At 32.9% G+C, this 27,277-nt stretch overlaps 1 protein-coding gene across 1 annotated transcript in view; it reads left to right on the top strand.

The window, feature by feature from the left end:
• LOC124536824 (potassium voltage-gated channel protein Shaw-like) overlaps nucleotides 1-27,277 on the top strand; it is a 321,785-nt gene that overhangs the window by 291,628 nt on the left and 2,880 nt on the right. The window contains exons 8-9 of the mRNA XM_047113446.1: nucleotides 26,660-26,807; nucleotides 27,020-27,121. Coding sequence (XP_046969402.1) covers nucleotides 26,660-26,807; nucleotides 27,020-27,121 — 250 coding nt within the window. The remainder of the gene's footprint in view (nucleotides 1-26,659; nucleotides 26,808-27,019; nucleotides 27,122-27,277) is intronic.

The raw sequence follows: 27,277 nt of genomic DNA, 5'->3' as shown, positions 1-27,277 counted from the left end.
ATTCAAAAGATTTTTTAGAAAAACCCATGACAGGTTTTATTTTATTGTAAGCTGCAAGTCACTCATTTATATTTGGTGTAAACATGATGAAATGTTTTTAATTTTTTTTAATATAAATTATTATACATTCATTTAGAATCAGAATTTGTCAAACTAGAAACAAACCATGTATTGTACTGGCTTATATCCAGTAGCGGAATAACAGGCTGATCATGATGATGATAATAATTATACCATTGTTCAATAGACAAATAAAGCATCCGAAACTGTTGCACTGATTCAATAAGTCATAATAATCATTTGAAAAATACACAACATTACTATAAAGGCCATACTATTCTTTACTTTACTAATTTTGTTCTAGGCCAGACAAAAGTTATCTTTGTGCGATATTAATTACATACATAGTTGATTTAGTACTTCTCAAAGTCCTAGGTCGAAATTCTAAGTCGATCAGTGAAAATGATTTAGTTCACTAATAGACTGTAATCTGGAAGATGCTTACATTCTTATAGATTGAAAAGTGTCAAAAGCATTTGGTCGTGCACGTGAACTTTTTCAAGTCGTGTCAAATTACATAACATTCATCTTCCTTACGTACTATGAGAGTAAGGGATAAGAGGTGTACTTGGGTTGGCGCTATAAGTCTTGCGCAGTTGGATATTCTGTCTTATGAATGGCCCCCTTACTGATATTTGTCAGGGGAACATCACCGACATGACAAGATAGATTATCTTAAGTTCGATATTATGAGTTGAATGATGACCTAACAAAGCGAAGGGTCGAGGGATTTTTTTCGCTTTTGTTTAATCAAGAGTCAAATGGATTGGAAATGAATATAATATATAATATGAATAATGAAATGATCGTGATGAGAACACTGAACTATAATGTAGAAGACGTTAAAATGAGAAATTATTCTTAGTCAGTGTAATTTATATTAACAATACATTCACATTTATGAGCATAAACTTTTGTTCTATTTTCGTCTTCTATTTAAAAATTTTAATTGATAATGCAGAGGCTAGTACTCTTGAATAAAAAATGGGTTCAAATCCAGTCACCAGTGGGTTTTAAACCTAATTAGTATTTATAATTTTTCATCTCGTATTTTGCAGTGAAGGGCATCGTAAGGAAATATGGTCATGTCATGGAAATTCCAGCTATTTTCAACCGACTTCAAAAAGGAGGAGGTTATCAATTCGTCTGTATTTTTTTTCTTTTTTTTTTTATGTTTGTTACCTCATAACTTTTTACTGGGTGGACCGATTTTGATAATTTTTTTTTTTGTTTGAAAGGTAGTGCTTCCCGTGACACCGGCTCCAAATATAACAATAACTATAACTACATTATATAATCGTAAATCGACTTTTAAGTAGTCTAATATTTTTCATTTCATTTCTCTCTAAAATGTGTTAAATATGCAATTATTTTTATTACTTTTTAGTGCATTTTAATTTGTTTTAAAATACTGTTTTGTTTGAAGTCGGTTTTTCTTTTTGTTAAAATTTTATTTATTACGACTATACGATAAGCAATAGTATAGTTTCCATATGGCCCATACTCTTTATTTATAATATAGTTATATGAGTCAGTAGTTTGATATAAATCCAAATAGGTAATCGCAAGCTTACTCACTTGGTACAATGCCATATTATAACAAATTCTTCAACGTTTTTTACATAGTTTATTTTTTCTGCAAAGCCAAACGGGCAAATGGAACACGGGCGCTATTGGCACATAAGACATTTTAAGTATTATAAGCTAACTTTTGTTGTTCACCAACTTTGAGAACTTAGTTGTTTTGTTCGTGAATCTATAGTTATACTGATTCACTGACTCGCTCTCGCTCAATAAAATCGTTTTAATGCGAATTCAGATAACGAAAAAAATAGACAAAATTTTCATAAATCTAATTATATTCTACAAAATGCTACAACTAATACAAAATAACATTTGTCTTTTAATATTTATGTAGTAAATGTATAGTTGAACAAACGCCAGTTCACCATATTGATGTGAGACAAGTATAAAAAAAATGCCACGATCATCAAACATAAACTACGACATTCGAAGTCCATTAATAACACCAATTTATCTTTGTTGTTCTAATCTATGTTTCACACCGCATTGTTTATAGACAATACTCCTTTAACCCCTCAAGCTAAGCTGACAACAGACAGGAATACGTAACCGAGTAAGAAAATATTTGCTCAAGTTAGCATCAGCAAACAAAACATGAGTACGAAGTACGTTTATCTGTTTGCATATAATTTGCCCTTGACTTGGGCTTAGATAATGAGACATTCTATTAATATAATTTAATTTATCAACCGACTTCAAGAAGGAGGTGGTTATCAATTCGTCTGTATTTTTCTTTCTTTTTTCCACAAATACATGATGTTTTAACGTTCTTTCCCATTTAGCGAGAATGGGTACTTCAAATAAGTACGTGTTGTTTAAAAATGTTGTTAATTCGAATAGATCACAATCTGGTTAGCGATAGAAAAATTTATGACGTAGTAAATTATTACGACGACGAATAATTGACTTTTAATTACTATTTTTAAATGCGTACTTGATTGTTTGTCTGGCTTGCTTATAAACTCATAGTCCTCGCGGTTCTGAGATCAATCCTTAGGCCAGTCTAATAAAAATATAATACATTTCGTAATCAGTTAGGAAATTCTAAGTGGCAGTCGGAAGTCTGGATGTTGACAATATTTACCCTCCTTTGTCTCATAAAGCACTTACAGCTCTTGATCTTGTGTCTTAACTCTTTTCGATCGTGTTGGATTTTCCTAGTAACAAAATGTAAATATAAAACTTATGTACACTTCGTATAGTATGACACACCTTAGATGTAGCATCGGCAAAATCCATCATCGGAATTAAGTACGATATCCCAATTTATAATATTTATTTCTTATGAAAATATGATCTTTACACAAACGTAATAACTTGTTATATCATATGACTTAATATTCGTCAATTTGACACTTCGCGTCGATTAATATGCACTTACTTTCTCGGGTTCAACAGATGCGCGAATGTCTAGCGACGAATAACGTCGAATGGCGTGATAGAGAGATATTTCTATTGGTTGTATACGTCGATAGTAATCTGTTTTACTCAATTTGCCGATGCTACATCTAAGTTGTATCGTACATACATGAGTAGTTTACACGCACAGACGTAAACACGCTTTTTTAAGTAAAATAAATATTTACAATAAAAGTGGTTGATTATTTTATCCATCTCAATTCGCTCACAAAATACCATTGCATTTTAACGCTTTGCCCGTTCGTCGGCTGTCAAAAGGAAATATATTTTCTACGATTTCGTACGGACAAAATCATTTCGCCTTTTAATAAATGGGAACGCTTGAATCCGTCGTACCGTAGAATGTGTAATTTCCGTAAATCTTTCGAATTACTCGTGACGTTTTTGGGTTCCTTGATTCAGGGACGAAGTGAAAATATAAACGACGTATTCATATTTTATTGATTTAATAAAATAGTATGACACGTAGTAAGATCAAATATTTAAAAATGAAATTAAGTTTATTTAGAAAAATCTTTTCATCTTACTTTAAAATATTGATTGATAGCACACCAAGGAATGTAACGACCCTCCTGTCTATTCATTGATATCTGATCAAAAGAAACTGAGTTCCTTTCGTCGCTTTTTATATGCCATACCGGTATGGTAAAGATGGAAAAGAAAATACCCTGATTTCGTCCTGTCGTGTCAATTTGAATATAAATAAGTAAGTGTAGTGCTTCTATGTATATTGAATAAATGAATTTAAGTTTGAGTCGAAAACTCACCCAATGTTGGTGTATAAAATAAAGGGTTAATTTAATAATTTGCCAGACGTCCTTGTCCATATCGTCACCGTATACTAAAAATGCCTATAATATATGATTATTAATATACTACTTTTTAATAACCCTGTTCTATATAGAAACTGTTCTGTTAATTTATAGTATAATTCTCTCATAAAAAACGCCGAGCAGATTGATAGCTTTACTTGCTAAGGCTTTGCAACATTGAATAGGGGTACCCCCCATTCATCATATATTATACCGATAAAATATATTGGATATGGCATTTTATACTTTTGTGTTCCATTTGAAAGGGTGAGTGATCCAGTGTAGCTCAAGGCAATGGTAACATTACATCTCAGTTCCTTAATTTGCTGGCTGATGGTTAAAAATTCTTACGGTGCCAATATATATGGCGAGTGGTTACCACTTACCATCAGGTGGCCACTGTACCCATCCTCTAAACTGAAACATTTACAAAAATAAACATAATTTTCCAATGTTTTAGATTTATTCATAGTTCAATACTAGCTGGTATTTGCTAAAAAATTACTAGTGTTTGTTAGTCTTGACAATTCATGTAGATCCTTGATTATTTAATTTATATCTTTCACGCGTATGCAGTATTAGCGTATACAGCATACATTAAAAGATATTGGAAATATCTATAAGCAACTATAGAAAGATTTTGTTCACCGTGGATCCCTAAAAACTATAAAGAAGACAATTAGGATAGTAAAAAGGGCAAGACAAAGAGCATTCCATTAAGGTTTATGTATTCTACTGATGTATAATAAATTATATTTATATATTTCAACGTTGACACTGACTAATTGAAACAAATCTCTGTCGGACGCTGATGGGACGGAACATCGTGATAAAACCTACATATCAATACGAATACACGTGGAAACGTTTTTTTGTAATGCTTCGCTGAAAGACCACCAAGACAATATACATAGACTTTATATCAGAACATGCAGCGCATTTTAAAAGCTAAATAATACTTTATGTAAAGCACAATAATACTTTACATTTTAATGCATTGCTGCTCTTCGCAATTTTACAGAATTATCTAGTCCTATTTGAGCAATAAGCGTAAAAATAATAATTAATTTTATATTCGTACAACTAATTTAATATTACTTTACTTTTATGTGGGTATTAAAATGACACTTTAAAAATGTCACATTAAAAATTAAAATAAGTCAAATCTGCCAAAGTATACTATTGTTTGGTAAATCTAATGGTATCGAGATCTTCTTAATAAAATATAGTCCACAATTACATTAATATAACGAGCGTAAATCAAGGAATAGTATTTGATTGTCAAATTTAAACCTACGTATATAACGATATTCATATTGATATGAATTACAAGACCATGTGTAAGGGCATAATCTTGACAATAATTTAAGAATTTCGTCATATTTGATTTGTATTTATTTTTAATCCGCACATAGATTATTGATAAACATTGAGATATTCAGAAACATCAGAAATGGAAGATAGACTTTGTCAGAACTCAAGTCATAAAATAAATAATTAATGGAGCACCTGTTTGATTTTAAGAAATCAACAAAAGCGAATACATATTCCCGGTAAAGACACATCTTTCTCTTGTTTTGGAATTTATTTTAAGATTAATTATTCTTGATATATTAACAAATTGTTAATGCCTAAGCACGCTTTGAGACATGATTACTTGAAATAATACTAGATCATGTCAATAAACTATAACGAGTCTTTTAAAGTGTTTTCAGAGATCAAATGTCCGACTTTCATTGACATCGACCCGCCGTAAACAAGTTCCAAGTATGTTCCCTTGTAAGCCCTTACTTTCGTTTTCTTCTCTGTAAGATACTTGTACTAGGTGTACGGCTTAAAGTTATAGGCGAAGCGTTTTATTGTTAAAGATGTCTCGCCATTATACTGGAAAACTTATAAGTAAGTCATGACGACTTAGTATAACTTTGGGATGAGCCAGTTCTGGAAAGTTTTATAAAGATTCATATTTTTCAGAAAGACATTTTACAAAATCTCTGAATTTTTTGATATTAGTTAATGATGTTTGCCTAAGTTCGTATCTAATTTCCTAATTAATCTTATTTCTAATTATATTATATTTTGACATATTTTAATTAATGTTTTATTATTATTGGTTTTTTTTTTTATGTTTTAGCAGTTAATTATTTTTTTATATTTCAATTAATGTAAAGTAATAATTTGTACCAATTTATATTTGTATGCCTAGTGGCGAAATTTTTGTTGTTTTCAAAAATTTTACAAATAAAGAATTAGAATTAGAATTAGAAATATAGAAATATAGATTCATTGGCGTTGTGTCATGTAACTTAACAATAAATAAAAAAGTGTAAATATACTTATATTTATCAAAATTTATGTTCTTTAACGTCGATTACGGGAACAGTCACAAAAAAGAATCTATCAGTACGGCTTACTTTACACAGTACTTGCTAACTCAATTTGTTTAATATGTATACGTAGAATTGCAATTCCCGTTAGATTATAATCTATCTTGACGAGATTGTAAAAGATCGAAATATTGTGAACCGTAACATACTTACAATAAAATGCATTAGTTTTAGTAGATTTTAATCTAACAAAATGATCTTCAGTTCAGTTATAAACACTAACCTAATGTAACGAATAAAATTATGTACCTACTATCGTAGTTTTGCCTTTAACTCGATTAAGTTTATTTATTTGAATCACCGTTTACAAATTGAATGCTTACAATCTCGCGCGATATATTTACATAGTATAAGTCGCTTATGACTGTCTGTCCCTATGTCTGCTTAGATCATTAAAATTACAACAATTTTGATGCGATATTTTTAATAAATATAGTGATTAAAGGGGAAGGTTTTTTTATATAATACTCGGAAAATATAGTAAAGTAAAACTGATAATTTAGACATTCTCTACTACATTTAGTATCAGCATTACATTCGTGCCGGGTCGCTAGTATATGTATATATAGTAATTTAATCTAAATAGGTCTAATCGCAAAACTTTTCTTTACATTTGAAGGCTCTGTTAATTAGTAAATTTTTTGTAACTTACACCACGCTTAAAACACATTCGTAGTTTCCTAATGGCTCCTAAAGAACATCATCGAGCGACCGGGTCCGTTGGCGGTTCAAACGTGACTTTTCTGTGCCGAGGTTTTTAATTTTTTCTTAATAGCTTACGTCATTAGTATTAGTTTAAATTGAAATTTCTTTAGGTACGATGAGATTCAAATCTAAATGTGGAATTTTAGTGCAGCGCAAATATATTTAACGTTTCGAAATAAATGTTTTTGACACAGCAACAAGTAAAAAATATATACATTGAAGCTCACTGGTATTGCGTGTGCTTCCCTATCTTATTAGGTAAAACTTTTTTTCAACATTGTCCTGGCACAAAATTGTTTTAAGGACCTATTTGGTAACTCGAATTTTATTTTTAAAAAGAATTCACTGTTGCGAAGTCCAATTTAAAAGTCAGCAATCACTAGTGATTGGAGTATTATATTGTTTAATTAAAAACAACAGAACTAATTCAACTATCAGTTACGCTGACATAACTGAAATTGTGTTATAAAATATTTTTTAGTCACTCCAGCAAATTAAAAAGACCTATACAAAACGTCATGCTTAAATGCTATGTATATTGAATGTAAAAAAGCAGATTACTTTCTTATTTTGCGTGATTATCACCACATGCAATTTCTATACAAATCAGTTTAAAAATTGTAGTAGTTCCATAATGAACCCGAAAAAAGTATTAAAACTCAGCGTTTTTGTATGATAAGTATGTTCAAAGATATATGTCAGGTAAGCCTTTATTTTTACAACGATCTATCCCAAGCAGTTCCAAAAACTGTACGTCAGTGTTTTTTGTTATAAAAGCGCTTGAAACGTCAATTTGTAAGTCGTCTTTGGCATCATGTGTTCAATTTGCAAGACTGCTCATTCTATTGGAAGGTTTTTTAAGGGTAATCCTTAATATATATTCTACAAAGCCAATATATTTTGTTGTATTATTTGAATTTACTTTTGATATGTTATGACGCGTTTGAGATACAATTTGCTCTAGCATTGTTTAATAGACAGGTTTATGGAACTTGGAACTAACTAAGCTCCTATCACCAAAGGTTGTCTGTGAGAGATCGCTATAAGCGATAAGACCGCCTTTGCGCACCATGTACTTATTTTATGTTTTATATTTCCCCTTTTTTTTCCGTGTGTTGTGCAATAAAGCATTTTTAAATAAATAAATAAGGTTATGAATTTTAGGTTAGGGATTTTTCAGAAAAGTACTCAGGCTCTTGGGATTGGAACGGGCTTTGCCGGGATCCTTACTAAGTACAACCCTAACGATGGATTGCTCCAGTACTGATCGATGAGGCTAAGCGATAATTATACCCAAACCCTCTTACACCCCTCTCCCTCACTGGATTCCGTTTGTGGCTGGATTGAGCTGATCTCATATATCTTCCAATACCATAAACGAACAATTGAAAAACCTGCTAGCAAATCGAGCAATTTCAATATTCTTAATAACATGAATTCTATTAATTTTATGATTACTTTTTGTACTCAATATTTTTTTCAAGTTACTGTACACTGCTTGCTACTCACATTTTTAATAATAAATGTTTGTAACTGCCTTGTTAGTTTAGTGGTTAGCTCTTACGGCTGCAAAACATTAAAATTTCAGTAGCAACCCGAAGTAACGCCGTTGGTAATTTCCCCTGGAGTCTGCCTATCGTATTACCGTCTGCAATTTTGCATAGGTATTCCATATGAAATGTAGGTGAGCACTGTGAGAGGGTTTTTCGAAATAGATTTCCATCGGAAGTTAAAAGGGGATGAAGTGGGCGGGGCATGACCATCATTGGAGTGATTTCCACGTAAATTTACAAATGTTCGAAATATGAAAATCGGTATTTAGGCTTGTTTCACTGAATTAAAAAGTTTAAAATTTCCTCTTCGCGATATATAGCAACATTTTTAGTTGCGTTATCTTGAAAGCACGAAACGCCTCTAGATATATTAGATTATCCTGCAGTCGTTATTATAAAACACCCGTGACAGCTTTGTTAAGCCGTAAATGTGGATCAGCTGTTGTATACGTCTAAGAAATTCTTCCGCTACGTGCAGTCTCCCTCACGTTTCTTTTTCTGCCAAGTACAGAATAAATTGAAAACTAAAATTCGACACTAACACTAATTCGAACGGACTGAGGTTAGTTTTGGTGCTTTGACGAAAAAGAGTCTTCGATTTTCGGATTTGTTTCATTTTTTTTTCATACTTAGACAAACTTTAGGAAGTATTCGAGGAAATTTTTCTCATTATTGTTCGTCGCTTTGACACATCGACGCACTGCATTATAAAAACATGAGAACCTGTATCGAATTAGTGTCTGTTTAATGTGTATTCGCCAAATTTGTAGATCAGCGTCGTGGAATATGCTTTCTAATCTTCTCCTCAAAAGAAGACACTCAGCCTTGGGTTATTTTCAGGCTGCAATTTTAATTTACTGATCGAATTTAATTATAGCTTAATTATTCATGAGCGCAATTATAGTCCTCAATCCTCGTTACGCAGATCAGCGTGTGTTTGCGTTCTGTAATATTTACGGGAAATTGAGAATTCAATTATAAATGATAATGTTTTCAAGATATGAAAGAAAAAATACATTTATGAACGTCTTTGAGCGTCAATCATGTGAAAACTTAACGAATCGATAGAGTATGAAACCCAGAAACTATAACAGAATGAGACTATGAAAAATCGACGCGGAATCGTCTATAGTTTTAGACTCTTGATTTTTTCAATTCAATTGATCTGTCCCCATTTTGTCCAGTATAATAAAAATTTGTGTACCTGTCACTCTTTCACGACTAGTAAAAATATAAATATAGAAGATGAAAACAAAAATGAAATACCTGTTAATATAAAAGTTTTATAAAACAGTACTACTTTATAGATACAAATTTAGTATTTTGACTTACACAGACTCGTCTGTCTTCGGTTAACTACATGCAAAATTTAAAAACAAAAGTTGTCTTGACTGTAATGTTAATCGTTTAACGCATACAGACATCTTGTAAGCACGAGCGTAACTCATTACTAATTGTTACCGATCGATAAAAATTTGGTAATCGGTATTTAGGCTTGAAAGTGTTTCTGGAAATTGTCAATTAATGTTCCTATAAAGTTTGCCCTTTTTCATGTTTGAACATTGGAATTAGTATTTACTCTTCTGTTCATAAGAGGTTAGTCAGTAATACAGCGTTCTCTAAAATTCATCAATCAAGATAGCTATTATGTTCTTGAATTTAAATGCTCTCGTTCGTAATGATGTATATATATTTTGTATTAAGCTTAATTTATAGCCTTAATTCAGTACTAATGATTTAGTAGAGAAAGCGTTTCTTTGTTAGTAATTTTTTTGTCTTTAAATGTACACATTCGCACAAATATACAGTCCAAACTCAGACTGGTAAACGTAAGAACACGTTGATGTTTGTAAAAAGGTTAAAGGTCAGTGAAATACTTTTCCTTATGAATTTAATATTCCACATTAATGAAGAAAATTTTATACAATACTTTTCAGAAGAAAAATAGGACGCAAATATAATTAGATCGTTTAACTAGTCGGACCTAATTATTTTTCTTTAAGCCTAATATCTAAGTGCTTAGAACACTTGTATGTTAAGCAAAGAGAGTGAGTTCAAACTCTGAAGAGCATCTTCTAATTTTGTTATGAATCATGTTATAAATGGTGACTAGTGAGAATATCATATCGTGCATAATTATGTCGGATGGAAATTTGCTACATGTGTATACACCAAACAACAGTGGAGTAGTGTAGTGGAAACCAGTGGCGTAAATAGGGCGGTGCAACCGGTGCCCAGGCACAGGGCGTAGACTCTCGGGGGCGCAAGAATAGACAGACTGGGCAGGACTATTGTTTTTTCGTTTTGCTCTTGTTAAGATTCTGCTGAGTCGATGCCAATACAAACGTACCATGCTAGTATAGTATGTTTAGTGTTTATCGTTAATGGGCAGCGCATTTGCAGAAGTGAACCTGTGTTTAAGTTTTAGTGAGCGAGACAGTAAAATACGCAAAGGGTCTGCTTAAATAGGGCGCAGTTATAGAAGCTCGCACAGGGCGCAGAAAAGGCTATTTACGAGACTGGTGGAAATCGCCCAAAACCCTTTCCTCAAAAAGAGCTATCCAGCTGACATTTACAGGTTAACTTTAAGAATATAAGCAATAAGCAAACAACCAATTCATTAAAATTGCTTTCATAAAAATTAATCTGTCTATGAGTAATTTTAATTGACAAAAATATTTTATATTCGAGCAAGAAAGACTCTTAAATGCGATCGTCAAGTATCAAGAAGTTATTTGTGTCGTTGAATATAATAAAGTACCGTATCACAGTCAGGTGATATACACTGTGGTTTCTTACAGTATTGTTGTTAAGAATCCGAAAGATTTTCTCCGATGTGTTAAGTGTCCTATAAATGCAATATAGTTCTAATCTTTTTTTTTAATTTGAACATTTGTCTATATAACACGTTGCTTTATATTTCGAAATCTATACGTCACATTCACTCGCGTCTGTTATTTCATTCATTCATTTGTTAATCCCATAATTTCATTCGATTTTTCTATAAAATCGAAATATTATTTTTATATACGGTTTTTATACGAAACCATTGAGATATATGTGATTTAGTTTGAAATGATTTCATAGAATAGTTCATTTCTTGTAAAATATAATCAGACGACATATATTTAATGCGATACATTTCCTTGTAAGTTAAAAAGGCCCGACAGAAAGTTACAGGCTATTACTTTTAAATGGTATATATTTACAAAATCTGAATTTCAAAGGATACCCATCCTGAGAATATCTGTTCAAAGACATAAAGGCCTCTGAAGGATAAAAATAATTCAAGCCTAAATTATCTCATACATAAGTCTCTTCAAAGGCCTTATATAGAATAATCGAAGCTATAAAATCGTTTTCATCTCACAAATAAACAATAACAATTTCAAGTATAATATTATGAAAATAATTCAAAATACAAAAACGATATTTATCATCAAGATATAATTATACGAGATTGGGTTGTAGTTAAAGCGTGTGAATCTTAACCGTTGATTCTGGGTCCAAAACTAGCAGATAAATAGTTGACAATTCCTCTCGTTCTTAATAGTGATGGAAATTATTATGATGAAACTTGCATATAACAAACAAAAACAACGGCTTGTAAATTTCCCATTGCTGGGCCAAGGCTATCAGTTTGAGGTGAAGGTTTGGAACATATTCAACCACGTTGTTCCAATGCGGGTTATTGGAATACTCATGTGCCAGAATTACTGTAAAATTAGACACATGGTTTCCTCACTATGTTTTTCTTCACCGCCGAGTAGGAGATGAATTATAAACACAAATTAAGCACATGAAAATTCAATAGTGCTTGCCTGGGTTTGATGACGCAATCATCGGTTAAGATGGACGCGTTCTAACCAATGGTCCATCACAGCTCACACATGTACATCATATTCTATATAAGGTATCAATTATTTAACTCAGCCCTCTAAAGGCAGTGTTCTGGATCAATACGCTAAAGCTAGTTTAGAAGCAAACGGTGCAATCTAATCGAACCAGTTAAGGAAAATGCTAGCTAGAATCGGTATTAAATGTTCTAATAACGAGCCAGATATTGTTACAAGGCATAAGCAAGTAGCGTATTTTATACAATTTATTTATTGTATTATTACATAGGTGATGATATAATAGCTAGTAATTTTGGATTAATTACCTGAATTCTAGAGGAAGTTTAGGGACTGGAGAGTAGCAGTTTTTTCACTGACTATTTTAGATAAGCTGTTAAAATCTTGTGCCTAAAATCTTACCGGTTTTGTCAGCTTTTTAATTTTATCGGATTATAGAAGAGAGGGAACAGAAATTGCTCCTGCATTTGATAGTAAGTAGTATATAGTCCCCATAAACATTGTAAGTAATATTAGCTGTTTCTAACATCACGAATGTATTGTCAACCTAAGGAACAAAACTTTTATATTTCTTGTACTTGTAATTACACACTCTCACTCTCTATTCAAACTGGAACATATGCTTTGTACCTACTAGGCAAATTTACCCAAAGCAATGGCATTAACTGTATGAGTATTATATGTATATATACCGCTCATATGACTTCTTTGAACAAAAATCCCATCATCATTACTTAATTTATTGAATACTTTTAAGCTGTTTTTCGATTAATCGCTAACTCTTATCTCTTGTTCCATTAATGCTGAGTAGTCGTTCGTCTTAATTTATTCGGTTCCAATTGCTAGACTCGTACGTGGTTCCGTCACAGCTCAGGCTTAATTAAGAATAGGTGCATTCAATTATAAGCATAAATAAACGTAACATGCGTAATATCTGTCATAAATAAATATGATATGTCAGATATTTGTTTGATTTTCAATCACGCGAGGAAGAATAAGGACCTCCACCAAAACTGAGTTGCATACACTAATACACGTCTGAGGGTTATGAAAGTACCAATTCAACTCAAATATCGTATGAACAATGTCGTATTTTTAAAACCAATACCCGAAAGTTGGAATGGAAATGTCCATTTTCTCATGGCTTATAACTTTGAAAAAAAAAAGCCTCTAAAGTTAAAGTCTCAAATACCTCATAGGTATATAAGTAAAAAAGGTTTTTTGAAAATCGGATACATTGAAAGAAAACTGAACACGTGCATCTCAATCGACGATTCCTTCTTGTAATTCTTTTCGTGCTAGCATGTATATAATAATGTATATAATTATAATAAATATGAGACAACATCACATACATTACTCTGATCCCAATGTAAGTAGCTGAAGCACTTGTGTTATGGAAATCAGAAGTAACGACGGTACCACAAACACCCAGACCCAAGTCAACATAGAAAACTATTGGTAATCTACATCGACTCGGCCGGGAATCGAACCCTCAGCGTGGCGTACCCATGAAAACCGGTGTACACACCACTCGGCCATGGAAAACAAAACAACATTGTCAAAAAAACATTGCCAAGAGACATGCACGTGTCTAACTTCAATTAAATTCTTCCACACCAATGCTTTGTATTAATAGGCCAATAGCCTCCTATCCCTTATACAGGCTGTCACTTTACTTCAATACCTTGTAAAAGACAAGAGACCAAGTTTAAGAAAACTTTTGGAAACATAAGGCTTTAATCTTTTCGTTTGAAATATCAACAGATACATACAAAGGTTAGTCTATAAGTCTGGGGTAAAATTTTCTTCAAGCGTGGTTACGATGCCTCGGGAGTTTTCTTTTGATGTATATCCTTTTTAGCGTAATACCTCATTAAGCGCTTGTACTGGTGGAACGTGGATTGGGGATCTGGTTTCAATTTCAATCGTAAAGGATTGTATTGGATTTAATTTATATTGAAAGTTATTTTGCAATAACACGTACTATTGGTTGGTACCGTATACCTTGCATAATGCCTTGCTAGAGACTCTCTTCGAAATGTTTTTAACAGAGTAGGAACACTCACTGTTGCGTCGCAATATATTTACAACAATATCATGTATATTCACAGTAACATTGATCACTTTGATAAAATCAGTGATAATCATTATATATGCACTAGAATTAAGGATAAGCTTATAACGCCAAGTTTCAAAGTCAATTAATCTATCTTGGGGCAAGGTATCCATTTCTATAATAAAATTCCGCAGACATTTTTTAATTTGCCGTTTAGTAAATTCAAATCGTTTATAAAAAATACATTGGTAAAAAAGGCGTATTATTCGATACAAGATTTTGTAGATGATAAAAAAGCGTAGAATTTAATACCTGTTGACTTCCAGGCAGGATATATTAATTTAAATAATTGTATTAACTAACATGACTGTATTTTTTTTAAATGTAGAAAAAGAGTAACTACTGAGTTTCTGGCCGGATATTCTCGGTAGAATCTACTTTCCGAACCGGTGGTAGCTTCACTTAATTGTTAAATGACGATTCAAAAGTGCTTGTAAAAGCCTACTTGAATAAAGTATATTGTGATTTGATTTGATTTAATATTATAAATACGAAAGTGTCTTCAATATGAAACTGCTTACACGTTTTAAGTGGTAAGTACAAAAAATGACATGAAGTACTTAGCACCTGCTAAAGACCTCCCGTTGGTAAAGACATCCCCCTTTCACTCATGGTCGAAGCCTCGAGCGATAACGATTTAATTCATTTATTCGTAAAGATGTAATGCATTATCAAGCCTTTCGTATTCGTGAATTTATAGTCCTGTACTTTTATTTTATTTTATTGTATTTTAAAAAAAGTTGCAGCAATTTGGGGTCAGGATCAAATTTCGTCTTTTTAGCCAGCCCGTAAACCAATGCGCTGTTGACGGTTCTACGTGGATAATTGCATAAAGGCTAAGCAGGAATCGCAATGCAAATCGCGTAATTTTATTTGTATCGTTTTTATATTAGTATCGCATCTTATAAACCTAAAGCAAAATTATGATTGCTAACGTGGATCAAATTACGTACAGTCAGAGTGAGTAAACCTTCGTCAGTTTTCAAATTCATTCCTTTATCAAGTCTTGAACTCTTAGTACCTTTTGAATCTAAACATCAAATCATTGTGACGCAATATGTCATTCTCGATCGGTAAAACAGATTATCGCTCATACTTAGCACACGAAAACAGATCTTACGAACCTTCTCTTACCCTGACTGTACATAATTTTTGGAGCGCAGTTCTCTAAAGTAGCTCATGGTCTACTAAATATTCTTACTCTTTATCTCTGTACCATTGTTTGTTATTTTTTAATTCACATGTAATCTTTAGTAACAATTTTCTTATCATTAAATTTATTCCTATATTTCTGTGATTTAAAACAAAGTACATCGCAAAGACAACTTTGTTTCCAGCATTTTTTGTAGGTAAATGTTCGAGGTATTATATATATCTGAGTAGATAAGCGATACAAGTAATGATCTTAGAGTCGACACCACATTTGCAATGTAGTGATTCATCTCCAGTAGTGTCAATCAGAGATGTCTGATCGTAATTAGGCCTAATCAACTTGTCTATCTTCATTCTATCTACACATCGCTTTTCTTCAATAGTTTCAGATAATTCAATGAAGAAATATCTGGAGTATATTTTTGGTGCCTACCTCGAAGGTATAACAGTAAGATGTTGAGGCTGCAGATCCAAAGCAACTGGAGTCTAGTCCTATTTAGTTATTAACTTCGCCAACAGAAAATGGCTATCATAAAAATTAACATCTAACGAATATAAATAGGTCATGAATTAGTTATTTAGGGTGTATTCATTACGTATGAGTGTATACTTTAAGTTTTAAAAAAATATATGTCCGAAGAATTCCATACTGCACGTCCAAAAATCAATTATTTGTATTGCAGGGATTTGGATGTCGAGGGAACCAATGAATACATATACAAGAAAAATACATCAATTACGTCATAGAGGCCAGGCGAAGTGGTTTATGGTTGATAGTCTATGAGTAATTCATCGTCTGGCAAATTAAAACAAAAACAACGTTCTCTATTATTTATCCGATTGATGTATAACGTTATGAAATAAAATACTTCTATGCCTTTGATCGAATCAAAATATATATTTTTATCTAGAATATTGGTTCAGCTGTCCAATTATCGATCCAAGGCCATCTATTCAACTGTGTGTTGGAAATAGGACTATTTATTATCTTTCAATATTGGTTGGAAATGTTTTCTTTTATCTTAGATTTACTTTACATACTCATTTTAATGGAAGAGTTATTTATTCAATAACAATCATAGTTATTATGAATGATGATACATAATAAAGACAGAAAGAACGAAAAATATATTTATGACAGAGAAATAATAAGCAAACCTGTCAACTACTCTTTTTCTAACAAAGTAAACACGAATTAATCTTAAGGAAAACAACAATAATGTAAAGAATAACTAAATGATTAATAATGACAGCATTCGTGCTCTAAGTAGGTGTACCAGCAGTGGTGGTCATCCCGCTTGCATGGCAAGCCTAGTACTGGCCTCGAGGTTTCCCTCCTGATACGGACTGGTCCTCCCCTCAGCCTCAGCTACCGCGTCATTTCCTTTTGACCCAGTGGGTCAGGGCCATTTAGCCTGTTGGTTTGCTCTGACCTAACTCAACGCTGATTTTAAATAGTACTCTTTATAGCTGTAAAAGCTCTGAGTAGTGACAATCTGTAAACAAACAATTATATGAATATTATAACCGTTTACATTTATATTTACACGACCAAATATTTCAGTACAACAAAATCTAGACCATAATTTTTCTATGTAATATAATTAAGTCAATAAATTTCCTCTCTATACTAAATTACACGATTAACTCACAAAGACACCTAAAGCTTACAAACAAGCGTAATCAAGCATTACATAAATCACAGCTGTACTTGAACCCTACCAAGTGCTCGCGACAAATTAATTATCATATGATAAAACTGGCTATGCCCGCGAACATATACGCGTTTGAACTTTAAAAAATATATTGTAACCTTACTCCTCATTATATCAGTTATCTGCCAGTGAAAGTCCCGTCAAAATCGGTCCAGCCGTTCCAGAGATTAACCGGAACGAACAGACGGACAGACAGAAATTGTAACAAAAATGTTATTTTGGTATATGTACCGTGTATACATACATATGCATTGAGTAAAAAAGAGTTATTTTAATATTACAAACAATCACTCCAATTTCATTATACGTATAGATTATAAATAAAATTTTAACAAAAAGAAAAACCGACATCAAACAAAACACTATTTTAAAACAAATAAAAATGTTCTAAAAAGTAATAAAAATAATTTCATATTTAACATATTTTTGAGAGTCCTCCTAGGTAAAATGAAATGAAAAATATTAGACTACTTAAAAGTCGATTTACTATTATATAATGTAGTTATAGTTATTGTTATATTTGAAGCCGGTGTCAGCCACGGGCATACGCTTCAACAATCAAAAGAAAGAAGCGATACGAGCCTCTTGATTGACCCAGTATAATATCGTATAAAAGGTAATTTGTAAGAAACATATTTCTTAAAGTATTCTCGTATTGTTTTTGATAGATATAGTATAGGGTTGGCTTTTGAATCGTCATTTAACAACTATATTAAGTAAAGCTACCACTGGTTCGGAAAGTAGATTCTACTGAGAAGAACCGGCAAGAAACTCAGTAGTTACTCTTTTTCAACATTTAAATTTTAAATTAATTAATGTTCTTAGTATCCTTCATGAAACGCTCGCTTATAGATGCTCATCAGATACAAATAGTAACGTAATTTATAAGTGAGCGAGACGATCGTAAATTAGTCAGTGGCGGGCAATTTGCGCCACCTTTGATTAAATTCGCACCCCAAAGTGATTTGTGGCAATCTTCTAAGCACTATAATGACGTCACGTGCAATGACACTAAAATGAAGTTAGAACGATGGATGATGACGTCACGATCAGAGTCTAGAATAAGTAGTGTCGAGCTGTGACACGTTATAGAATTTGAAGTTAACTTATTTCAAAAATATTTAACAACATAACTTGAATTTAAAATAATCTATTTAAAATTATCAGTACAACAATTTATTATTATGTAGGTAGGCTTACGGGCAAATGGCTAATCCGATGATAATAATTGATCACCAACAATCGACAGTCGAGTTGTTAAAAAAGGTTAAACATTCCTCAGATCACCAATGTGCCAACAACCATGGTAGCTACGTGATATCCTTTGGGACTATAGCTACACCAGTTCATTCACGTTTCAAATGGAAACACAACATAACTAAGTATTGCTGCCTGGTGGTAGAAAATACGATAAGTAGTTGGTACCTACCCAGACGGACATGCACAAAGCATAACAAGTAACAATAAATTGGAAACCAGGTAAAAAGGTATCTGTCTGATTTCGACCATAACAGTCACACTAAAAGAGCTAGTCAATACCACAAATTATATTTCATAGAAGAAATATATGTTTAACCTCTACTCTCATAATCCTAGACAATCTAGGGTGGAAAATCCTAGACAATTGAACAATGTTCAGACAAGCGACCAAACTAACGATTTCACGTATTCGCAATTACAAAAGACTAAAAATTTCCGCTCAACTGCTATTGGGAATATCTGTACAGGGAAACCCAATATTTTTAACGGCGTGACCCAAAAAGTTAACAGACGGTCGTCGCACCACTTGCCGCCGTAACTAACAACGAGCACAAGTGTGACAATCATTTCATTGTTACTGGGAACGTATTTATCCCTTTCCTCAAAATGTGGGTATATCAAACACACCAGCGTCAAGTACAAAGCAAAATCTACTAAAAACCAGCAGTACCCACTCCGATTTGTCAGGGGCATCATGGGATCGTTTAAACATACCGTGTTACCCTGTCGGTTAACCCACCTGACGAATCTGGACAAACAGTAGCGCCACCATAATGACCAATCCTTTGTTTTAGTAGTGCCGTAAATAGCCTTTTCTGTGCCTATTTAAGCAGACCATTTGCTTATTTTACTGTCTCACTCACTAAAACTTAAACGCAGGTTCACTACTGCAAATGTGTTGCCCATTAACGATAAACACTAAAAACAAATACGCTCGTGCGCTGCCAAAAAAATGAGCGCGATCTATGTTTTTAATGATACTAGCATGTAAGTACGTGTTTATTAGAATCGAGTAATCGAGTACTAGAATCGAGGGCTCAGTGGAATCTTAACAAGAGCAAAACGAAAAAACAATAGTCCTGACCAGTCTGTCTATTCTTAAGCCCCCGAGAGTCTACGCCCTGTGCCTGGGCACCGGTGGCACCGCCCTATTTACGCCACTGTATTACATATGGTTTTGTAAATACAAAGCTAAAATTTGAAGATTCTAATCTAGGTGGTGCGAATTACGAATTTTGAATTTGAAGTTTCTGCCGCAACACCTTGATATCCGAAAATTCACAACAGCGCGATTAAAACCAGCTTTCGTCAAAATGTGTATTACTTCCTTAAAGTCTGGCAACGCACCTCCAAGGCCCCGCTGTTGCAAGTGTCCATAGGCGGCAGTGGTCACTTTCCATCGCTTGCCACCTATCACATAAAAAAAAGCTTAATTATATATTAAACGTAACTGTTTCATGATATAGGGTAATTTAAAATTTAATCCCTTAAACTTTTCTATTACATACATTTAATCTGTTGGGATAATCTTTTAATGATAGCAGACCACCAGAATCCAGGATGAGTGAACACAGCCTATTTATATGCATATTCAACAGCTTAAATATTTGTACGATGCTCAAATGTTTCGGATGATATTTAATGAACAATATAATGTACGTTTCTAGATTTGTATATTCACATATTTCTATATATTTATGAAACGATTATAGATCTTATAGCACCAATTTGTACGACTTGTATTTGGACGGACGGGGTAATGAAGTATTTCCTTTTAAATAAATCAAGTTATTAATAATATTACCGGAAAGATTTCAAGATCACAGCCAAGCTCTACGCGATTTCCGATTCACGGTATTGTTAACAGTGGCAACTTTCGAACTCAAATAAATAACATGGAGTTAGCTTAATAGGGCAAATCACTATATAATAATTACTTTGAATGTTTGTCGTTTATTTGTTACAAAATCATTGGTCAGAATATGATATTTTTGTTCATGGAACTTATTTTTTTAACATATAAGAGTCGAGATGACCCAGTGGTTAGAACGCGTGCATCTTAACCGATGATTGCGGGTTCGAACCCAGGCAAGCACCGCTGATTCATGTGCTTAATTAGTGTTTATAATTCATCTCGTGCTCAGCGGTGAAGGAAAACATCTTGAAGAAACCTGCATGTGACAAATTTAGAAATATATAGAAATTCTGCCACATGTGTATTCCACCAACCCGCATTGGAACAGCGCGGTGGAATATGTCCCAAACCTTCTCCTCAAAGGGAGAGGAGGCCTTTAGCCCAGCAGTGGGAATTTACAGGCTGTTGTTGTTTGTTGTTATATGGAACTTATAAAGAGAAAATGGAACTCGTAAAACTCTCCGACCGTCTGCGTTTCTTTACCTCTGTCTATTTGCCACACCTTTCATTTTAATTAATAAATGATAAACAAACCTGCTGTCACTGGTAACTGTGGAAAACATCAAATGTCAAGTGGAGTCACTTTCGTAAGGGAATCAATAATCAATAATGATAATCATTGATAATGGGAACCTTCATTACCCGAGACCAAGTCACAGTTTTTATATCGTACATTATTTCATATCGTTTCATAGATCAGAGCCTTATTCTACCTGTGCGATACTAGGACGGTTATCTAGTACATAATAAGATAAACATCTTAATCTTTTTGTTACAAATGCTTTTATACTCGTAAAAATAAATAGTCTGAAATTTATTTAGTTATTAATATCCTTAATGTCGCATTAAATAAAGACGGTAAGATGATCACTTTAATAAACTTGACGAAATGAAGTAGAAATCTTACAGAGATATAAAATGAGGTGATCTTAATTGTTACTCTCACATTACTTATAACATAAGCCAAATGTCATTAGCACTAATTGTCCGCTTGCTCGAGTGTGTCAAGGAAAAATTGCTGACATTAAACCATGCCAGAATAAAGAGCTTTATATTCCTCATCATTTATCATCACATACGTGAAGCTGTCACAGTTACCAGTAACAGCCTATATTTGTTTCACACCAAAACTCTTTCCAAGAACTTAGGACAGGAGAAGATGGCACAGTGGTTAGAATGCGTGCATCTGAACCGATGATTTCAGGTTCAAACCCAGGCAAGCACCACTATATTTATACATGTATATACGAGTATGTGCTTAATTTGTGTTTATAATTCATCTCGATGGTGTAGAAAAAACATCGCGAGGAAACCTGCATGTGTCTAATTTCCAATATGTTCCAAAAACTCTCTCCTTAATGGGAGAGGAGGCCTTAGCCGAGCAAATTTACAGGCTGTTACTTTACCCCGCCGAATCTTTGTCACGCATGCAGGTTTCCTCACAATTTCCTGCACAGACGAGCTTAAATGTTCTCATAACATGAATTAAACATATCAGAACTTAAGTCATTAATGTCCTATAATGATCACGCATTTAGCCATTATAGTCACGTATTTTATAGTAGGCCATTGCTATTAGAAAGGTCTTTATTTAACTTAAATTTGATTTTAATTATCTGTAACCAGATTAACGCGTACGTTTCCTTATCTTTACATAAATTGGAATATTGCATAAGTAGTATGTTCAAGCGTTTTATTTCATTTGTAACATGTTACCCATATAGTTCGCCTCAAATTGAATGGTATCGTTCATTTATTTAACATGTTTACACTCATATATAAAGATGTTTTTTTTTTTCTTATTCATTATAAGGTGGAACTTTGAAACTATCGACCACCTCATAAGTACACAAATGGATTTGTAAGCAGACATACGTACCTTCTTTAACATATCACTCAAATAAAATTCATGCTGTAGAGTATTCCAATACTCTCTATCGTGAGTTCGTGGATTTACGTTTGGCAGAATTTCATCCAATACGGGTAGTACGATCACCGCTTATACGAGATCAATAATTATGAACACTAATTAAGGACATGAAAACTCAGTGACCCAGTACTGAACCCACGAGCTCCAACGTGATATAACTACACTGTTTTTCAGTTATTATAAAACTTATATCAGAGCTGCCTCTATCATTTGCATTGTATATTGCAACGAGAGCCGAGATGGCCCAGTGGTTAGAACGCGTGCATCCTAACCGATAATCGCAGGTTCAAACCCAGGCAAGCACCACTGAATATTCAGATCTTTAATTTGTGTTTATAATTCATCTTGTGCTCGGCAGTGAAGGAAAACATCGTGAGGAAATCTGCATGTGTCTAATTTTATATTTTCTTGAAATTCTGCCACATGTGTATTTCACCAAACCACATTGGAACAGCATAGTGGAATATATTTCAAGTCCTCTCCTCAAAGACAGAGGAAGCCTTAACTCAGTAGTGGGAAATTTACAGGTTGTTGTTGTATGTATATGCAACGTGCACTTGTTCTGTTAAGTTATAAGCTCTTTTGGGAATCGGAAACCCTTAACAATGCACAAAACCTCGATCCTTTGATATAAAATACACATTGTTCCTCGTTCATCGTTGTAGCTCGAAGCGTAGCATGAAATAATTTCGAGACTATTTTTTCTTTGCTTACATATAAACACGATACCTTGGTACAAGTATATGGCTACAATTTGCTTCAAGACCATTCTTTAAGACCAAATTTCCAAAAATTACTTTCTATGGTACAGTTTCCAATTTCGATAATCAGTCAAGACGATTGGTTTTACATTTTGGTATAGATTAAATTTGTATTTAAAACCTAGACCTAGAAATATGCCGCCTAGAAATTACTCTAAAACTTTCTATTTTCAAAAAGTCGCAAATATTTATAAGGCCTCAAGCAAGGCTGCATTGCAGCACTTATATTAAATTGCTTTAATAATTATAACCAAATTTTTAATATATTTTATATATATAACTCAAGCACTATAAATATAATTTATAAATTATATTTTGCTTTTTACTTCAATTCTATTTTCTTATATTTTCATAGTAAACAAGCTACTCCTTTTTTTACTTCGCACTTAAGACAAAAATCTACGTAAACTGATGTGAATGATTTAGACAAGGTACCATAGCAGGGTACGCAGTTCTAATCACCAACACCTTATCATACCGAAATGACTTGTAATGTAATTATTAAATTCTTTATATACTTTAATATTTCTATCGAAATGAGTACCGCAAAGATATAAAAAGAAATAAGAACTTTAATTAATTTTAGCAAAGTAATTTTAACGTCATTTATTAAGTAAGTATGCCACTTGTAGGCTCAAAAATGTCGGTACCCTGTCTAAATAAACTCTTTCGAGCATTTCAGTTAGTATTATTTTTTTGTACTTCATTAATTCGCTAAACATTTTTTTGTATTCTTTAATTAAATGAAATATTTCAGTAGTACGAAGGCGGTGTCTTAGGGTGGAATATATATTTTAAATGTTTCTCTGTTAAGAGAACTATTACTTTCAGAAGCTATTAAGTTCTTTTAACAAACTAAAGGCCTCATTAATTAAGAGCCCTTGATGGTGTTATAAATAGCACACGTCCCTACATCCCAAGCTGAGGGTTGGGCTCATAGGACCTGAGGGTGTCTTTAGGGCGTGCGTATTAGAAATGCCAATTTCTTTAGAAGGAGCGTGCTTCACATTAGTTCTTCCACTTGAGTAATAAGCAACATTAAGATGATATCCTCTCAGGAAATAGAGTGGTTCCATCTTACAGTCCACACTTGCACCGCGCTCGCTCATTGGTCAAATCAAATAGAAGCTCTATTTGATTTGACCCTGTTGTCCTTTTACACACTTCCGTCCCTTTCCTATAATAGAGTACAAAGCGAGATAAAATTGATTATACACTAAGAAAGATCATGATTAGAAAGTATTAAAACTTCTAGCGACCCGCCCCGGCTTCGCACGGGTAAAAAGTAAAAAGTAAAGTAACAGCCTGTAAATTTCTTACTGCTGAGATAAGACCTCCTCTTCCATTAAGGAGAGGGTTTCGAACATATTCCCCCACGCTGTTCCAATGCGGGTTGGTGGAATGCACATGTGGCAGAATTTCGATAAAATTAGACACACGCAGGTTTCCTCACGATGTTTTCCTTCACCGACGAGCACGAGATGAATTATAAACACAAATTAAGCACATATATATTATATAGTGGTGCTTGCCTGGGTTTAAACCCGCAATCATCGGTTAAGATGCACGCGTTCTAACCACTGGGCCATCTCAGCACGGGTACTTGATATGTCATAATATTATGACCAAATTACATTAAGACATAATAAATTGTAGCCTATGTGTTATACTGATGTATAATCTATGTGTCCTCACACACTTTCGCATTTATAATATAAAATAATAGGATTTAAACTATATCGTTTTGATAGAGACGTAGGTTTTTCTGTGTTTTCGTTTGTTAATATAAAAGAACATTTAATGCACGCTTATCACGTCAACCTTAGATTATAAAATAAAAAGGAGATGTAGAGCGCGAAACATTACAGAGAAACAGATAAAGCGAAGAAAAAATCATTTACAAGAGTAACTTTTGAGTTTCTTGCCGGTTCTTATCGGTAGAATCTACTTTCCGAACCGGTCGTAGCTTTACTTAATATAGTTGTTAAATGACAATTCAAAAGTGCTTGAAAAAGTCTACTTGAATGAAGTATATTTTGATTTGAATTTATTTGTACTACTATTTAACTTTTGAAGTATTTATTGATCACAAAATATGTTTAATACATAATTAATAAATTATAATAAAATTGGCGAAATGAATAATTACTTTACTTGTTAAGTTCAAAAGTGAACGTATTCGCGGGCAAAGCTAGCTTAAAACGTTGAAATATTCGAATATAAAAATATAAATAATATGCTCGACATTATATAACTGATTTTCACTTGTTTTATTACAAAATTTCATATAATATGATATTAATCAGAACAAAGTATTGTTTTTGTATACAATATGTACCTTCCATATTTGTGTATGTAATCAAACTTCACCTAAACTGTTGAATTTTACTTCACCAGGACGAAAATGGGAGGAACGTCTTGTATTTATATAATATTTAATTTATAACTTATTTTTATATTTAGTAGTAAAGTTTTTTTCAAGTCCGTCTGGAAAGTTACGACCCTCTCATAATATATTCCGCCTCCAAAAAGCAATACTTATGTACATACTATTTTTGTGATCTAATTTTAAGCTTGAGTAAACCAGTCTTACTACAGATACAATAGATATAACGTCTAAGTTTCCAAGGTTGGTAGAGTATTAGTGATCATAAATCATTGAAAATAATAAAACTTCGATTGTATTTCACAACATAATACTTATTTGGAATAAATATATTTCATCGGCTAACATCGTATTTACGAACATTACCAAAGGCATCCGACGGCATAATTATGATAAAGAGTATGTTTTAGCAAATTCTTATTTTTTTACAAAGAAACAAAAATTAAAAAGCTCTGAATAACTAAATACGATGAGGTTATATCTACTCTGTCTGATTCCATAAAACCAAAATCCGGGTCGAAAATGACTTACTTATTTTCTGTCCCCAGTCGTTCTTCTACCAACTTTTGCTCTTCTTAGAAATATCATTGAAACTTGTCTGTTTATATCATGCCATAATACAATATGATTGTTTCCAAAGTTTGTTGGTACATAATATTTATTATGAAGTAATAAACGACTTTCACTTCAACAGAAGTGATGTGATTATATGTAAAACTACACATTATAAATTTATATCACAATTTATATGACAATAATAATTATTTCAAAATTAATTGAAAATATGCATATATTTACAAATTCGTAGACGTAAGATTTCTTTATTTACAACATTTTTTGCCAATTAAAAGGTAGTCCAATTCCTTTTTTGGCTCTAGATCATTTGTGTGATTTTATTGAAAACTAGTAGTTTTAGCGTGAAAGCGAGACAGACAGACAGACAGATAGATAGAAATACTTTCACATTTATAATATTAGAATGGATTAATTTAAGATGCAAAAATAGATAACCGAAACTAAATATTATATAACGCCATCTATCGGCAGGCACGATCAAAACTACCCAAGAAGCGGCGACGTGTGCTACCAGTTGAACAACCCCGTAGGAAACGCGACGCTAGCGCCTCCAACCGAAGAGTAAACGCAGTGAAACACCCCGTGGTTCTAAAGGAGTTACCCGGGAACAATAAATTCGGTGAGTTTTAGAAGTTTATTTCAGTATCGTCAGATGGCGTTATCAACGACATTGTTATCAACTAAAATTTGGAAAGTCTTCGAGGACAATTTATATGGAATACATTTATTATGGAATTAAAATGAATCGCTTTGTAAAAATAAAGCCGCTTGAATAATAAATAATTTAGGAATATAAAATAATTTACACTAATTGATTCATCGCTTTTTTAGGTGTGAACGGTATGAACATGATAAGCCTAGCACTACAGGGTCCGTCAAACATGCTTCGTCCACCAGCAGCTGCCCAACCTCTTCAAGCAAGAGCGCCAATAGGTAAAACGCCTAAGCAACCCGTGATTGTCATTTACGCTTCTCCTAAACACAAACCCTTAGAGCCTACCCAGAGGCAAATAAATTTTTAAAACTTACAATTAATTAACTTCAAGTTATATTTAGCTTTATGATGCAGAATTAAAGTATATAAATAAA

This window comes from Vanessa cardui, chromosome 17, assembly GCF_905220365.1.
Source record: "Vanessa cardui chromosome 17, ilVanCard2.1, whole genome shotgun sequence".
NCBI classification, from domain to species: domain Eukaryota; kingdom Metazoa; phylum Arthropoda; class Insecta; order Lepidoptera; family Nymphalidae; genus Vanessa; species Vanessa cardui.
Note: the sequence above shows the minus strand (reverse complement) of the source record. Positions and strands in the feature narration are given on the sequence as shown.